This window comes from Cyprinus carpio, unplaced genomic scaffold, assembly GCF_018340385.1.
Source record: "Cyprinus carpio isolate SPL01 unplaced genomic scaffold, ASM1834038v1 S000006624, whole genome shotgun sequence".
In the NCBI taxonomy this organism is placed as follows: Eukaryota; Metazoa; Chordata; class Actinopteri; order Cypriniformes; family Cyprinidae; genus Cyprinus; species Cyprinus carpio.
The window spans coordinates 486,515-502,124 of NW_024879256.1; the positions used below are offsets into that span (position 1 = coordinate 486,515).

At 36.6% G+C, this 15,610-nt stretch overlaps 1 protein-coding gene and 1 pseudogene across 1 annotated transcript; one reads left to right on the top strand and one right to left on the bottom strand.

Moving 5' to 3' along the window:
* The first annotated feature begins 551 nt into the window (after positions 1-551).
* Positions 552-12,400, top strand: LOC122144228 (copper-transporting ATPase 2-like). Its single transcript, XM_042754961.1, has 15 exons — positions 552-886; positions 1,650-1,883; positions 2,861-2,952; positions 4,074-4,198; positions 4,606-4,760; positions 5,908-6,042; positions 6,150-6,344; positions 7,572-7,754; positions 7,968-8,193; positions 8,690-8,827; positions 9,080-9,222; positions 9,969-10,172; positions 10,271-10,388; positions 10,497-10,599; positions 11,376-12,400. The coding sequence occupies exons 1-15, from the start codon at positions 749-751 to the stop codon at positions 11,620-11,622; spliced, it is 2,436 nt and encodes an 811-aa protein (XP_042610895.1). The 5' UTR covers positions 552-748; the 3' UTR covers positions 11,623-12,400.
* Positions 12,401-13,817: 1,417 nt separating this feature from the next.
* LOC109092499 lies at positions 13,818-15,332 on the bottom strand (annotated as a pseudogene).
* Between the last annotated feature and the right edge of the window lie 278 nt (positions 15,333-15,610).

A 15,610-nucleotide genomic window follows, 5' to 3' on the forward strand; every position in this document is an offset into this window, starting at 1 on the left:
TGCCTGTATTTAGATACATGATCTCTACATAAGGCAATGCATTTTTATATATTGGAATTAAAACCCCAAGTAAAAAAAGAGAAACTTTAATTTGTTTTTTGTCCTCTTTCCCGGTGGGAAGAGAGCTGAAATGGAATCCTTATGAAGGTCTAAAGTAGAATTCAACAAAAAAAATGGTTTGATGAGCTTGTTTCAGTCTTGTGGATTTCAGTCTTGACACAGATATTTCATCAGGTCACCGGTATGACATGTGCTTCCTGTGTCCATAACATTGAAAGCAAACTTATGAGGACAAAGGGAATACTGGAAGCCTCTGTTGCTTTGGCGACAAACAAAGCTCATGTGAAGTTTGACCCGGATTTGATTGGCTCTAGAGATATCGTCCGAATCATTGAGGTAAAATTATATTTATATCTTTAAGAAGGATGATGTTTTAATTAGGTTTTAAATATCATTGTTGTTTTCTTATTCGTTCAGTTGATTTATCTGTTCTTTCTCTGTTCTCAAGGGTTTGGGTTTTGGTGTGGTCTTTAACAAAAAATGAGGGGATTGAACAACACACTGGACCACCAACAGGAAATTCGGCAGCAAGTATCTTTTTTAAATTTAACCTCACTCACTTCTGTGTGTGTGTGTGTGTCAGAGAGTGAGTAAGTATTTGTATTACTATAAGTTATAGTGTAAACTGCTCTATACCTACAGATGGAAGCATTCGTTTCTGTTCAGCCTGGTGTTTGGGATCCCTGTGATGGGTCTGATGATTTACATGATGGTAATGGACAGTCAACACAAGGAACATGGTGGTTCCATGCCTGTGGACCAGAACATCCTACCTGGTCTCTCCATCATTAACTTGGCCTTCTTCCTGCTTTGCACACCTGTTCAGGTACTTCCACTGCAGGTTATAGAAGAAGTTGAGTCTCATTCATTAATAATTGCCTAATTTATGTGGGCATAGAAGGTTCTCATACAAAATTTCAACAGAATATATTCAAGACTACAGTGTGCACAATAATCTGTTTTTTCATGTGTTTTATGCAGGTAGTTTTTGTTACCTCTGAAGTAGGATTTAGTGTAGTATCGCTTATAGTAGTTATGTAATTTCTAAAAAACAAAAAAAGATGATTAAGAAGAATATAAATATATAAGAATATGTTATTTATTCCTGTGATGCAAAGCTAAAATTTTGGCATCATTACTCCAGTCTTAAGTGTCATATGATCCTTCAGAAATCATTCTAATATGCTGATTTGCTGCTCAAGCAACATATTTTTTGGAAACCATGATACTTTTTTTTTTAAGGATTCTTTGATGAATAGAACATTCAAAAGAATAGCATTAATTATACATGTGCCTTAATACAGCAGTTTGCCAGGGAAAATGATTCCACACAAAGCTTTGGTACAAATTGGTTGAGTAAATGATTCAATGACTCATTAGTTTCATTCCAGAATGAATCTGCAATTGATTAGATATTTAGTGATTTAGATTTAGTGTCCATTACTGGTGCTATTTTATATTAGAAATGTTTTACTGTGTAATAATTATCCCATTAAAGTCATACATAATAGTTTGAATGACAACCAACGACTAACTGATAATATATATTTTCTCTCTTTTTTTCTGGTTCTCCTTTATTTCTCATTCAGTTTGTAGGTGGCCGTTACTTCTACATACAAGCGTACCGTTCGCTAAGACATGGTGTAGCCAACATGGATGTGCTCATAGTCTTGGCGACCACCATTGCATACATGTATTCATTCATAGTGCTGATCGTAGCCATGATTGAAGGAGCCAAACAGAGTCCTCTGACATTTTTTGACACTCCTCCGATGCTTTTTGTGTTCATCGCACTAGGACGCTGGCTGGAGCATGTTGCTAAGGTAAAAGAACGACAAAAATACTCAAATATACAGTAGGCTGCTTATGGCAGTCGAATGATCAGTCTCTCTTTTTTATTAGCTTATCAAGACAGTGACAAAACGAAGTTTTTGACAATAGTTAATGCATTATAATAACTGAGAGGAAGCACATCTTGGTTGATGTTTGAAACATGTTATCAAGTTAAACTTTTTATCATTAGTTTACATCAAAGTAGGAAACATCATGGTGTATCAGCCTAATATGTTAATGGTAGAGTAAATATGCATTTTGAAATATTAACAGGTGCAGCTTTTTCTTGAAAGAAGACATTATAGATATTATAATATCCACTTATCTTGATATGTCCCATACAGTCTAATTTAATAGCAAGCTGATAAGGCAATATATCACAGCACTAGTGTGCATCATTATAATGGAAAATGGTTATTTCATACAGCAGAAGCAGTGGTTTATGACCATGTGTTTACTACTGTATGACTGCTGCTGTGATCTCTCTGTCATGCATTCATTGACATGCTTCATGTGACAGAGCTATCATTATGTTATAAAAATTCTGAAATAATGAATTGCTCTTTGCAGGTCTGAGGAGCTTCCTCAAGCTGCTCTGAACTGTAACAATAACAGCCACAAAATATCCAGCAACTTGTGCTTTGATAATACACATGTTTTTATAGTTTCAGTATGTATAGCATCTTTATAGTAAAAAAAAAGTTAGAATAAGGTACATATTAGTAGCTAAAGTATATAAAGTATATTATGTATGCCATTAAGGTGGGTGTTTATCTGAAAATAGATTATAACCTTACTGTACAACAAACCGGCAATAAACAATGAATTCAAATAATGATGCAGCAGTCTCAGTAAACAAAAAACAAGTGCTCATAAGCCCAAACTGTGTCTGTGGGCTTGCCATTTAAGTCTTGCCTGGATGAGAAAAAAAACTGGATTTTTTTTTGCTTTTATTTTGTCCTTGTAGAGTAAAACATCTGAGGCTCTGGCTAAACTGATGTCACTTCAGGCCACAGATGCCACTATAGTGTCCCTGGGCAGAGACAACACCATCATCAGGTTCACTTCACCCTATACAGAAGTCATTATATGAGCTTTTAGTTGGAAACTAGCTATTTTTCAGGGGTGCTCAACAAGCTCATTAGTGAACTAATAATTCGATTTTGCTTTTGTGCGAATGCACAAAATAATTGACAGGCAGGACAGGCAGAAAGCATTTCTGACAAAAATAAGCACTACTTCTCTGACTCCTTATTTTCTGTGTACAGAGGGCTGTCACAGAGACAGCTATGATTTCCCAGGACACTTATTTCAATGACATCTGCCAGATATTAGGGACATTGTACATTGTATGTGCAATATTCCAAGAAAATTACAAATAAATAAAAATCCCTTACAACATTTTTAATTATTATCGAAACAAGATTTAAGCATTGCATTTTAAAAGAGATTCAAAATGTTTATTTATAAATGAAAAGAATACAAGCAAAAATTATTATTACACTATTTTTACACAAAGTAAAGAAGTTTTAATATTTTTGGAAGAAGTCTCTTTTTGCCTAGGCTGCATTTATTTGATAGAAATACAGTGAAAACTGTAATATTGTGAAATATTATAACCAATTTCAATAACTCAGACTAATATGCTGATTTTGTGCTCAAGGAACTTTAATTTTAATGAATTATTACAAATGTTCTTTACTGTCACTTTTGATTAATTGAATGATAATCATTCAAAAATCTTACTGAATCCTGAATAGGTTTTATTCATATTATTAATTGTAATAAAATAAGGAATTTACAGGCAATTTGAGACATTTTTACTGCAGTATATTTTGTAAAGCTGCTTTCAAACATCCACAAATAAAACTGACTTCAGTATATGCAATATAATAGAATATATATTTTTCAAATTTACCTCATGTACAAATAATTGTTAAGAGTGCAAAGAGCAACAAAAATACACAATAAACTGCATTGGCGCAGAGTGACCAGATGGGATGGCACTTCAGTTGTTGACCTCTGCAATAGAGTTCGGCTCTCAAAGGAGCAGGATTGAGCACCCTTGGCATAAATAAATTTCATTAGATCTAGCAGAACCTCAGAACTCTGAATGGTGTTGATTGATGTGTGTGCTGCGTTGCTCAAGGCTTAACTGTCAGTTTGCTGTCATGTGTCAGAGAAGAGCGGGTTTCTGTGGAGCTGGTGCAGAGAGGAGACGTGGTAAAGGTGGCACCAGGGGGATTCCCTGTTGACGGCAAGGTCATTGAAGGCACGTCTATGGCAGATGAGTCCCTTATCACTGGTAAGACTTTGACTCAGTCAGCGGGGGTTTGTGTGGTTTAGGATGTTAAATCTGTCTACATTTGTAAACAGTGTGATAGTACATACTTTGGGTATTCCGAGTGATTTACCTTGAAAAGGGGAAGCTGCAAAATGTCATGTTGGTTTTCATTTCAAGGCAAAGTGTGCATCTTAAGCTGGGATAGGAAAGGAGTAAAAATTAATCTTAATCACAAATCATCTTTATTGAAGAGTACATTTTTCATTTAGAGTGGTTTCTGGCTTCACCTCCTCTTTGGCTTATTCTGCTTTTTCCTAGGGATCTATCATGTTCATTAGTTACACTGGCATTATATTGGCCCAAAGGTCCAAAGCTGCCTGATGGATACGAATCTGAAGTCCTAACTGAATGTCTATTTGTCATTCCAGGGGAGCCAATGCCGGTCATTAAGAAACCAGGCAGTTGTGTGATTGCAGGCTCTATTAATGCTCATGGAGCTCTGTTGGTGGAAGCCACACATGTAGGGGCAGAGACCACGCTCAGCCAGATAGTTAAACTAGTGGAAGAGGCCCAGACATCAAAGGTAACTCATGAGCACAAACATAAAACACAGACACACACACACACACACACACACACACACACACACACACACACACACACACACACACACACACACACACACACACACACACACACACACACACACACATATGCACAAACATACCTTTTAGAGCAGGGGTTGTGAGGGAACTGCAGGGGGTTCATGAGTTTATGGAAAGCTTACAATTAAATTGAATGTAACATTAAAAAAGGTCTTCTTATCATATCAAAGGTTGAGATTTAATTAAAGAAATATATAGTATATAGAATGTTTTAGATTGAAGAGCATCTCTACTTCATTGTGGACAAAGATTTTATATGGGTTTGAATGAGTGAAACTGATGAATTTAGTAGATAGATATTTGTATTGTAACTTTTAGTGTTTTGCAAAGAGTGAACATAAGTGTGAACACCCTTAAAGAAATAGTTCACTTGAACATTTATGAACATCCAAGATATAGGTGAGTTTGTTTATTTTTCGGAACAGATTTGGAGAAATTTTGCATTACATCACTTCCTCTGCAGTGAATGAGTGCTGTCAGAATGAGAGGCCAAACAGCTGATAGAAACATCATAAACCACAAATAATCCACCCATCCATCTTATGAAGCGGAAAAGCTTTAGTTTGTAATAAATAAATCCTTCATCATGACATTTAAACTTTAAACAATACAGTCCATACAAACATTACTTTAAACATTAACATAAACATCAATTAATGGAGTCATGTGGACTATTGTGCTGTTTCTATCAGCTATTTGAACTCTCGTTTTCTCAGCAATTTTCTTTTTAATATACATGCACATGCATAGAAAAGCAAGTTTACTTTCACATTTACTTTTACTTTTCAGTTTCATTTTTACTACAGTTGATAATCTATTCAAATATGTATTCATAATTCATCTAAACAGGCTTTTGAGAGATAGCATAAGAGAGAGAGAGATAAATAAAATGATTTTTGTATAATTATCTGTGCTTTGTGAGAACAGAAGAGAATAATACATTTAATTAATAACATCCAGTCACATGTTAAATTTGGCAGTACATAGTCATGTTTCTCCTCTACCTTTTGATTAAAAGCTATTATTATGCAATGTTAGAATTGGGATGTCCTTTTTTCTTTGCAGGCACCGATTCAGCAGTTAGCAGACAAACTGAGTGGCTATTTCGTTCCGTTCATTGTGGTGATCTCCGTGCTGACAGTAGTTGCATGGCTGATCATTGGCTTTCTGGACTTTGAAGTTGTGGCAAAGTATTTCCCTGTGAGTACAATAATTCAAGAATGATGTGTAAATGCAACCTTTATTACAGATAGATCTGTGTAAAAAAAAAAACAGGAAACGTCTTTAAAATAATATGATCTTCACAGGGTTACAACCAAAACATCCCCCGAACAGAGGTGATCGTTCGCTTCGCGTTCCAGGCCTCCATCACGGTTCTGTCCATCGCATGTCCCTGTTCTCTGGGTCTGGCGACCCCCACTGCTGTTATGGTGGGCACAGGGGTGGGAGCTCAGAATGGCATTCTCATAAAGGGAGGAGAACCTCTGGAGATGGCCCACAAGGCAATGCTCAACCATACATCCTTCTTTTGAGTCTGTATTTATTAGGCTGACATCCTAGCAGTAGTGGGATCTGTAGAAATGTTGCTGGATATTTTTTGTACAATGTATCTACTGTATAAACACTACTGTTTAAAAGTTTGGGGCCAGTAAGTTTTTTTTTTTTTTTTAAAGAAATTGATACTTGTATTCAACAGGTATGCATTAAAGTGATCGTAGTAAACATTTTTACATTGTTAGTAACTAACTAACTAGCTAAATAAACAAATAAAGTGATTTAAAATCTTCTTTCATCAAAAAATTATTGAAATTTATCATGGATTCCATAAAGATTTAAGTAGCTTTTTTCTTTCACATCAGCATATTAAAATGATTTCTGAAGGATCATGTGACATTGAAGGCTAGAGAAATGGCTGTTGAAAATTCAGCTGTGCCATCACAGAAATAAATTATATTTTAAAATATGTTAAAATAGAAAAGAGTTATTTCTATGTCATATTTCACATATTACTATTTTTTACCGTTTCGGTCATATAAATGCAGCATTGGTGAGCATAAGAGACAACTTATTTTCTTCTTTCAAAAACTTTATTTACTCATTTTTATTTTTCATAAACATTAACATTTAAAATCCTACTGACCACAAACTTTTAAATGGTAGTGTGTGTCCAGTGTTAGCATCATTGAGATACAATTTTTTTTAATCAGTTTTAGTAATACTTTAAATCCGTTTATATTTTCTTTTTTCATTTTAATTTTAGTTAAAGTTTTAGTATTTATGTTGCATGTTTTTGGCATGTTATTTTTATTAGTTTCACATATCTTTTATTAATTTTCATTTCAGTTTTAGTTGTTTTAGTTATTTTACATCATATTTTATTTCAGTTAACGTTTCTTATATTTTAAGTAATGAAAATTATTATAATTTTTTTGTGGTTTTAATTTTAGGTTCAGTTTTAGTTTTAGTTAACAAACAAATAACCCTGGTGTATAAAAATCAAGCATAGTATCAAAAATACATATAATATTTATAATATAATTTTTAATAATTAATATATATCTATTATTTGACAACATTCTTTATTCTATTTTACTTCCAATGTATCTGTATTCATATACAGAGTGATAGGATGCCGTTACGAATATAGCTTAGACAAAAATGTTCAGATTCTTTCAGGATTTACTGGATAGTTTGTTGTAATTTGACTCTCTTCCCTGCTGTTCCTGCAGGTTGGGGCTGTTATGTTTGATAAGACGGGCACCATCACTAATGGTGTGCCGCAGGTGACCAGAGTACTGGTCCTGTGGGACAGAGCAAGGCTTCCTCTTCGGACAGTTCTGGCTGTGGTGGGCACCGCTGAGGCCAGCAGTGAACACCCGTTGGGCATGGCTGTGGCCAAGCATTGCAAAGAGGTTTGGATAAACCAGCAGACACAACAAACTTTGAAACTTCAGTACCATTTCATATGATGCAGCCTTTGGGCATTATGTGCCATACATACAAAACTTTCCGAAATTCAGGTCCAGTTCTGATGAAACCATCTGTTTAAATAAATAATACTGCTCTTAGGTGTTGAAGGAGGTTTCTAAATGGGTTTGTCTGCTTCTAAATCTGTCTCTCTGTAGGAGTTGGGAATAGAAACTCTGGGCTACTGCCATGACTTCCAGGCTGTTCCTGGCTGTGGAATCAGCTGTAAAGTCTCCAGCATTGAGAATCTGCTGCAGAACAGCCCAAAGACACAAGAAATAAACACATCCCATGCAAAGCAAACACCATTTTTTGTCGCCCTCCAAGGAGCCACCACAGATGAGAGCAGCCTAGTGGCAGACACAGAGACAAATTCAGGGTCAGGTAAGGTAAATGTGTTTTTGTTGCCCCCTAGCGTGAGTTTTGTTTATTGCTCTGTGCATTATTAAATCTTTTTTCCTTTAAAAGGTCCTTTTCTAATCTTTTGAAGCAGTTTATTTTTTTCCACATATAGTATTATTTTATATATCATTAATAATTCAATAACTTAATAATGCTTTTTACACTACCAAGACTGTATTTATTTGATGAGAAATACAGTAAAAACAGTTACATTGTTAAATATTATTACAGCTTACAAGATTACTGATTTCTATTTTAATATATTTTAAATTGTAATATATTCCTATGATCGCAAAGATGAGTTTTCAGCAGCTATTACTGCAGTTTTTAGTGTTACATGGGTGTTTTCCATGATATGTCCGCTTTTCTCATTTATTTCCAAGTTATTGTGGCTCAGATTTCCTTGAATGAATTAAACTCTTAATGTATGAAGACAGAGATACAGTACAGATTTATGTTTTATGTGTGTTTTTTTCAGAGAGCCCTTCATACTCTGTTTTGATTGGGAACAGACAGTGGATGATGAGGAATGGTTTGGAGGTCGCGGCTGATGTGGATGATGCCATGAGCAGCCACGAGACTAAAGGACAGACAGCCATACTTGTGGCCATCGATGGTACGTTATGTTTTGTCTAAAAGAATTTAAATATCAAAAAAACTTGTTAGTGTATCTATTTTTTTTAAAGGTGTAGTATCATACTTTTTTTCACCTATCCACTGTCCACATATGATATAATGTTAGTATAATGTCCTATTCTAGTTTTGTTATTATTTGTCAAACTATTATTTATGTCAAGCTTTTTATTTCAAAAGATCAAGATCACCATTTATCCTACCAGTTCTCTGTCTTTCTGTCTCTGTTTCTCAGGTGTGCTGTGTGCTATGTTAGCTGTGGCAGACACAGTGAAGGCAGAGTCGGCTCTAGCTGTTCACACCCTGAGCAGTATGGGAATAGAGGTCTTTATGATCACTGGAGACAACAGACGCACAGCCCGGGCCATCGCCACACAGGTGCATGTACATACAGTACATGCACATTTGCATTTTGCCTACCATATAAAATAGTAAAAAAACAGATTTAGCTAATGTTCAAGTTGGTCCTGTAAATTCATCACACTGACCAACAGAAAGCTGCTTAGTTTGAAAGTGACTTTTCTATGAGCACTGAATAATTTTTTTGCATGCAAAATTTTACCGTACATTTACTGTTGTTTGGCACAGACAATTCGATATTTTAGGAATTTCACGTGAAGGCAAAAGTACAGAGCCCCGCACACAGCATGCAGTAAAAAAATTGTAGGCTAAATCGTGTGCACGATTTACTAATTCGTTCCCTCGATTTGCTAAATCATGCACACGATTTATAAACCGAGAGAACGAATAAGTAAATTGTGTGCACAATTTAGCTAATCGAGGGAACAAAATAGTAATCGTGTGAATGTTTTAGTAGGCTACATCGAGGGAACGAATTAGTAAATAGTGTGCACGATTTATTTAATTTTTCTTGCATGTCATGTGAAGGGCTCCGTACAAAAGATTTTCCTAGGGAGATTTCACAAAAGTTGGTCACATTAATTTGCTGTGTTGACCAAAAAAAAAAAAAAAATCTACTTGGTTTGAAAGTTACTTTTTTTTTGTAAAATATGCTTCATAAATCGCTTCACTGACAACAGCTTTTTTTTTCTGCAAAATTGAACCACAAAGTTACTAATAGAAAAGCCATCCAGTTTGCATTTGTACACTGTTTCGTTATACAGGTGGGCATAAGAAAGGTGTTTGCGGAAGTCTTGCCCTCCCATAAAGTGGCAAAAGTCCAGGAATTGCAGGAACGAGGTCTGAAAGTTGCAATGGTGGGCGATGGAGTCAATGATTCACCTGCTCTTGCACATGCTGATCTGGGCATTGCCATAGGAACGGGTACAGATGTAGCAATTGAAGCAGCAGATATTGTCCTTATACGGGTGAGAGAGTTTATTTATCAGGAAAAAAAGGTGTGATTCTATAAAATAACAACAAAATAAAAAGTTCAGTCCTTCATTAAGTGTTTTTGTTGATGCAGAATGATTTACTGGATGTGGTGGCCAGTATCGAGTTGTCTAAAAAGACAGTGCAGAGAATCCGGATAAACTTTGTGTTTGCTCTCGTTTACAACTTGATTGGCATCCCTATTGCAGCAGGTAAACAGAACCAACCATAATTGTTACAAGTGTTTTCTGACACGAGCGAGTACTGAGTGCATTCTGTAATGTATGGATGTGGTTTACTGGTTTGAGTCTGATTTTCAGGTGTGTTCATGCCGGTTGGGATGGTACTGCAGCCATGGATGGGCTCTGCTGCGATGGCAGCTTCATCTGTCTCAGTTGTGCTCTCCTCTCTACTGCTGCGACTGTGAGTGCACATACACTACACTGTGATAAAGTCTTCACATTCTACCTGCACACATCACTGAACACTTTATAGCCCTGTTTCAAAGCCAAGAGTATTGCCCATTTAGGCATCATAGGAGTCCTGACACAATGGATGTTTTAAACAGCAGGCAGGAAATTATACTGCCTTATAAGCTGCACTGAATAATATGTTTTGTTAGGTAACCTAAAATGTGCATAATGTGGTAACATCTGAAAGTTTTTTTCTTTTATTTAATTTTTTTTTGTATCTTTTTGCATCAGGTGTTAGCTTAGCAACATGCTAACACCAGTCTATATTCCACCATATTTTAATGTAAAAGTGAATGTGTCAGCCACTTAGCTGTTTTAGCTGTACAAGATCAGTCTGTAATGCTGGTTGATTTTGCAAACTGGTATTCGTTATCATATTTTAATTTAGTATTGTAGTTATGAATGCACTGGGTTGTAGTGGTGGAAACAGTTTTTACCATATACTTCACTTAATTCTTCTAGTTATTTAAGTAAAAGTGATTTCAGAATCAGAATAAGGTTTATTGCCAAGTACTGTTTGTATACATGTACGAGGAATTTGTCTTTGGGTCTTTCACATGATGTACACTAATTAAAATACTGTAAATTATGACATAAGGATACTGTCCTGGAGGATAGTTGCCCATATTCCACTCAGTGGGCTTTGAAACAGAGCTCTTCATTTTTCTTATTCGCCTTCCCATGATGCTTAGACACTCTGTTAATATATTTCCATCTCTCTCTTAGCTACAAGAAGACATCAGCAGAAGAGTACGAGTCCAGAGCTCAGAATCATAGGCTCAGCCTGAGTCCGTCTCAGGTCAGCACCCATGTAGGACTGGAAAACCGTCGCTGTAGCCCTCTCTCATTCCTCCGGAGCTTGGACAGACACAGACGGAGCCATTCAGGCTCAGGCTCCTCCTCCCTGAAATCAAACTCCTCCCACCCCTCCATAACACAACCATACAGCACCTCAGGGAAGAACATTGTGTAAGCAACTGGCAATGAGCAGCCTTGATGACAATATGGAAATATTTTATCTTGGAATGACGATTCTAGGGAATACAATTTTATAAGTGTTCAATTTTTATATAATTTTACAATGATAGATTTTATCAAGAATTTTGCATGAGGGTGAAAGATTTCCTGACACAGATTCAAGAAAGAGGTTCATGTTGATTCACTGGGATTTTTGCTAACACCAATTTTACCTTTTAAAAAGTTGATTTGGAGAATAAATGGATGGATGGATCTCTTTGTAGGTAGATTTGGCATTTCTTGGCCAACAGGTAGCAGTAATGTTAAACAGTTTATAGATGGAAAGGATATGGCTGGATTGTATGGAATGCCACAGGTTAAACAGTTTGATAAGTAGGCTTTGTAGAAAAATAATTGATTTGACTTTGAAAATTATTGATTTGACAGTAGATTCATAGTGGATTCATACAATTATCTGACAGTTTGCTTCCAGATTACATTTAAGGATAAAATATGTGTTGGAATGAATATAGAGGCACCTTTACAGTGACACTTTTATTTTAGAAAAACTGGATATGTTTATTAAATATACAGTTAACAGTGTTAAAACGAGCCTGTCCATGAGTTTTCAGATACAAAATAAAGTGCATGGTCCCAGCATGGCCTTGTCATGTGCTATATGTAATTTGTGATACATCATTAAAATATGTATATTGAGAGATGTAATCCCATCCTGTTTCATTCATCCATCAGCATGTCAAGATGGTCATCAAAAATACAAAGTACCTACTATTTGTAAACGTGACAATTTAATATTTTTGTCGTAGTGATGTTATGGGGTTACAGTATGCTTGGATGATTGGTTTAAGCATGTTTCTCTGATTTAGCCAAATCGCTTGAAGTATTTTGCATAGCTCCTTATGTTAAAGAGGTCATTGTGAGCAATTAAATATTCATTTTTTTTTAAATAATATGTTAATCCTACTATGAAAATATACTGTAACTTTCAGAACTATTAATTAATGATAAATGACAGATTGGAAAATAGTCACAAATTAAATTTTTGGTGCAAAACCTCTACGGGAAAAAAGTAAATGAAGTAAATAATTACAGAATTAATAGCATAAAAAATAACATAATAAAATATACAATTTAAATAATTGTAAAAAAAAAAGATACAACACCTTTACAAAAAAATGAGCACTGCACTCAAAATTAAATTGTGTATGCCATCTATTTTTGCATCCTTTATTTAATTGTAAACTAAAAAAGCTAAATAATATTCCTACCCTCGGTTATAAAAACTGAGCTCTACTGCTTTGCAAAGACTTGAACTACACATAAAAAATGCATTCTCATGGGTTATTCTAGTTATCATTCATTTTAAGTGATATACAGAATAAATGTAGTTTATGCCACAGTCATATCACCCTGCAACCCAAGACTGGTTGCCCATTGAAGCTAAGCAGGGTTGAGCCTAGTCAGTACCTGGATTGGAGACCTCCTGGGAATACTAGGTTGCTGCTGGAAGAGGTGTTAGTGAGACCAGAAGGGGGTGCTCACCCTTTGGTCTGTGTGGGTCCTAATGCCCCAGTATAGTGACGGGGACACTATACTGTAGAAAGTACCATTCTTCAGATGAGAGATTAAACCGAGGTCCTGAGTCTCTGTGGTCATTAAAAATTCCATGACACTTCTCGTAAAGAGTAGGTGTGTAACCCCAGTGTCCTGGCCAAATTGCCACCACTGGTCCTTGTCAGTCATGGCCTCCTAATAATCCCCATCCACTTGATTGGCTCTATGACTCTCTCTCCTCTCCACATATAGCTGGTGTGTGGTGAGCGTACTGGCACTGCTGTACTGTGGCTGCCGTCTCATCATCCAGGTGGATGCTGCACACTGGTGGTGGCTGAGGAGGGATCCCTCCACATGATAGTAAATCGATTTATAGCGAGTGTACAGCAATACACAAAAAAGCGCTATATAAATGCATCATTCATTCATTCATTCATTTATGACAGCCATTTGGGATAGTAACCAATGCACTGCTACTTCTCACAATACTGTGTTCATGTGAAAGTTGCTATTATTTATATAAAGCATTTCACAGCGGCCTGGTACATGAATAATGGTACATATGCAAGGCCAAAAACATCCAGTTTATAACCATTGCAAATACCTTGTGAATCCAGTTTGAACCTGCCATATTGCTCTACAGACTGACATCAGTTTCATGAGTGTGGTCTGTGTTGCAAGTAACAGACTGTATTGCTGTATAAGACCAGGAGGGTCACAAACAGTCCTGTTAATACCAATACATAACCATATTTTCATTATCACATATAAGCAAAAACGCTAGCATTTGAGATGTTTCTTGTTGGACATATCATTCCATATTCTCAGTATCTCCTCAGGTGAGATCTGATGTACAGTCAAGACTTTTCGGTAGCGGCAGAGACTGTAGGTCATTTTCCAGTGATTGAATCCACCGTTCTGGAAAGGCTGAATGCCTAGTTTCCGCAGGCACAGTCCCACATACACATCCTCCAGATGTAGGAGTCTTGTATGGAGGGAGGTCTTATAAATCAGCTCTGCAATGTCTCCAGAGAAGACGTATCCAGTGCCAGAGCAAAGGGTGGGTACCTGCTATCAGGGTAGAGCTCTCTGGACATGAACCACTTGCTGTGAACGTCACGTATGGGTCCTCCGTTTATCACATGACCTGTGAAAAAGCGTCGCCTTGGTTTGGAGTTGGGCCTCAGAAGGTTAAACACTAAATTGTCCATGTTGACAAAAATATCACTGTCTCTGTTTTTCATGACGTACTGCGCATTGGCGCAGGGGGGCAGAACGAGGACACCCATCGCATGCCCATGAGAGTCTTTCAGGGTCAAATTGTGGTAGGAATCCACAAAGTTCCTCGACTAGGAGGTCATGGAAGATCTGGCTCTCTTGTTCCACCATCTGGTTGAGGACAGGTTCAGTGCTGTACCCAAGAAGGAACAGCGTCAAAATGCGAACGTCGCCAAATGTGTTTTTCATCTCCCCATGTCCTCCCGGATTGCCTGGCGGGCATCAAACTCCTTGTGGTTGGTGCTTATGAGAGAACAAGAAAGGGTGTTGTTCTTTCACATTTGTTGGGCTCATTGATGAGGAACTTGAAAATTGTGTGGGTTCAGAGCATGCTTTCGGATATTACTAAACGTGTCGTTCTTCGAGAGCCTCGGCAGCCGTTTTTGCGGGGGTCGTGAAGGTTATCTGACCCACATAGGTGCTTGTGGGCCGAGAGCCACTGAAATACCACAGCGCACTTGCCCAGCAGAACCACAGTCAGTAAATACAGGCATGACACCTTTGATGGCATCTCGTCAGTGGCTAGATCACCTGTCAATCACATGCGTTCAGCCCACAGGGCCAATTACGTGTAATTATTTGGAAAGCATCACTCAACTGAGCACAAACCATCTATCTTTTGATGTCAGTGCTGGTTTAGTTTTGTTCAGAAGCATTCTTTCTAGAAACACAGACATTACTTACTATTTTCACTAAGGACCAATTGCTACCAATAATCTCGTTTTTTTTTTTTTTTAAAGATATCAATATTCTTTCATATGGAGTTATAGAAAAAGGACTAAGAAGGAGTTCTCTTTACTCATATTCACATTCTAGATCAATGGTTCTCAACCAGGGGCCGAGAGCCACAAGGGCCCTCACAAAACTTCAAAGGGGGCCACAGATGACTTAAAATTATTCAGGGTTGAATATATGATTATTTATTCACTGAATAATAATAATATTATTAATAAATTAAAACTTTAATAAAATGCTTAAAATACATAACATCAAGAAATCTTCCCCCTCTCGTTTTTACTACTTCTGCTTGTTTCCCATTTATGTTTATAAAACGATTAAAAACAAGCACTCTTTGTCATAATTATAGCAGAAATATCCTACCTTAGGCATTGAAAACTGTGTTGGACAATGAGAAGCTTTTGAATCAAAAT